The sequence below is a fragment of the Papilio polytes genome, unplaced genomic scaffold (assembly GCF_000836215.1).
Source record: "Papilio polytes unplaced genomic scaffold, Ppol_1.0 DF824180.1, whole genome shotgun sequence".
Classification (NCBI taxonomy): Eukaryota; Metazoa; Arthropoda; class Insecta; order Lepidoptera; family Papilionidae; genus Papilio; species Papilio polytes.
The window spans coordinates 738237-739779 of NW_013525024.1; the positions used below are offsets into that span (position 1 = coordinate 738237).

The 1543-nt window shown below is 35.4% G+C and overlaps 1 protein-coding gene across 1 annotated transcript in view; it reads right to left on the bottom strand.

Annotated features, from left to right (window-relative positions):
* The window catches only part of LOC106110982 (nuclear receptor coactivator 7), a 48285-nt gene that overhangs the window by 11788 nt on the left and 34954 nt on the right, over nucleotides 1-1543 (bottom strand). The window contains exons 14-16 of the mRNA XM_013292950.1: nucleotides 1527-1540; nucleotides 958-1096; nucleotides 412-468 (exon numbers count right to left, since the gene is read on the bottom strand). Of these exons, the coding sequence (XP_013148404.1) occupies nucleotides 412-468; nucleotides 958-1096; nucleotides 1527-1540 (210 nt within the window). The remainder of the gene's footprint in view (nucleotides 1-411; nucleotides 469-957; nucleotides 1097-1526; nucleotides 1541-1543) is intronic.

The following is a 1543-nucleotide window of genomic DNA, read 5'->3' on the forward strand; positions in this document are numbered from 1 at the left end:
TACAGTATATCATGTTTATTTCCAATATTAAGTGATAAAAGTGCATAACCAATAATATTTCCCTATCAACGTAATAAAACTTTATAATAATTGTTATATGGTTTAATTTGAAAGAATGTTTGTAACGGAAACTCAAAGGAAATCTTTGTTTGATAAAACCTATTGTTTCCTTTTATTATTAAACGAAATAAAAACAAATATAGTGCTCTCCATTCAGACTCTAGAATAAAGATGGTAACATTGAAGTATTTCAAAGAGAGATAGAAATAGTAAACTGTGACGTAGTATGACGTTTCATGTGTACTGTAATGTGGTACATGTTCAAGATGCTGTCGACACGGTGTTAGATAAAGCCTTGTTAATTAAAAAAATGTGTTAAAGTTAAATGTGTATTAATATAAAACGACTTACCTCCCACGACTCCCTAGTGATGTCCGACACATCGCCGGAGCTGCCGGTACGCTCGCCCTGCGGGGAAAAATAACTCCTTGAAAACTCACTACAAATGTTTAAATTAACATAATTTAATGCACGGTAAGTTGATTTATCTTGAGTGATGGTGACGAGAGATAATTATCTTTAGAGACGGCGGCCGTCAACAATGGGCTCGCGTTGATTTGTAAACAATTACATAACTCTCAAATAATTGAGCCATTTTTCATTAAACTATTAATTTAAATCTTAGAATTGTTAATAATTTGTTTATTGTCTTTTATTGTTCGTTTGTCTATTTTATCTGTGTGACATTTTATTTATCTATTTTACTAGAATTCATTTACGTTCAGACTTTTATGATCTATCTTGACTAGCTTTTATTATTTTAAATTATACACCAATCACTCTTTATGCCGATTTTAAGACCTAACCATTCAGTAGCTAATGATTTCACAGTTTAACCTAACCGTAGAAATTAATAGACAAAATAAAAATAATATTTAGGTAAAGTGTGCAGGCTACCTTAACGCCGGGCTTAGCATCCTCGTCGTCCCACTCGGTGTCGCTGTCGATGAGCTCGTAGCCCTGCGCCGACACGTCGCCCAGCGGCCCGTAGCGGCTCGGCACCCAGTGCGTCAGGAACTTGTACAGGTCGTCCACCCTGCACCACATGCATCCTTATCGTACACGTACAGACAGACAGAGATAGATACATCACACTGCCAAACTAACTCTAACCGGCTAACAGAGAGTCCCGCTGTTGGAAATCTGTATTATTTTGAAACTAAATAGATTTCTCGTACTAAAGGGACTATGTCGCACCTTCATTAATAAAAAGCATTAACTCAAATTTTATGTTATTTGTTTGATGAGTTTTTATCATAAATGACACTATTTTTGCCGGATAAATACGACTAATTCAGCTCGTGACACAATAGACTGAAAAGAGATAGAAAAACGTATTTCTCTCTCATCTCAAATCTCCTGTAAACATGCCAAACTTCAAACGCAATTTCCCAAAAAAACATACATTTTGAGTTCTTTCTCTTTATGGATAAAGGTGCGATGTGTAAGTAAGAGTTTATAATGACCTGTTCCTGGGGATTCC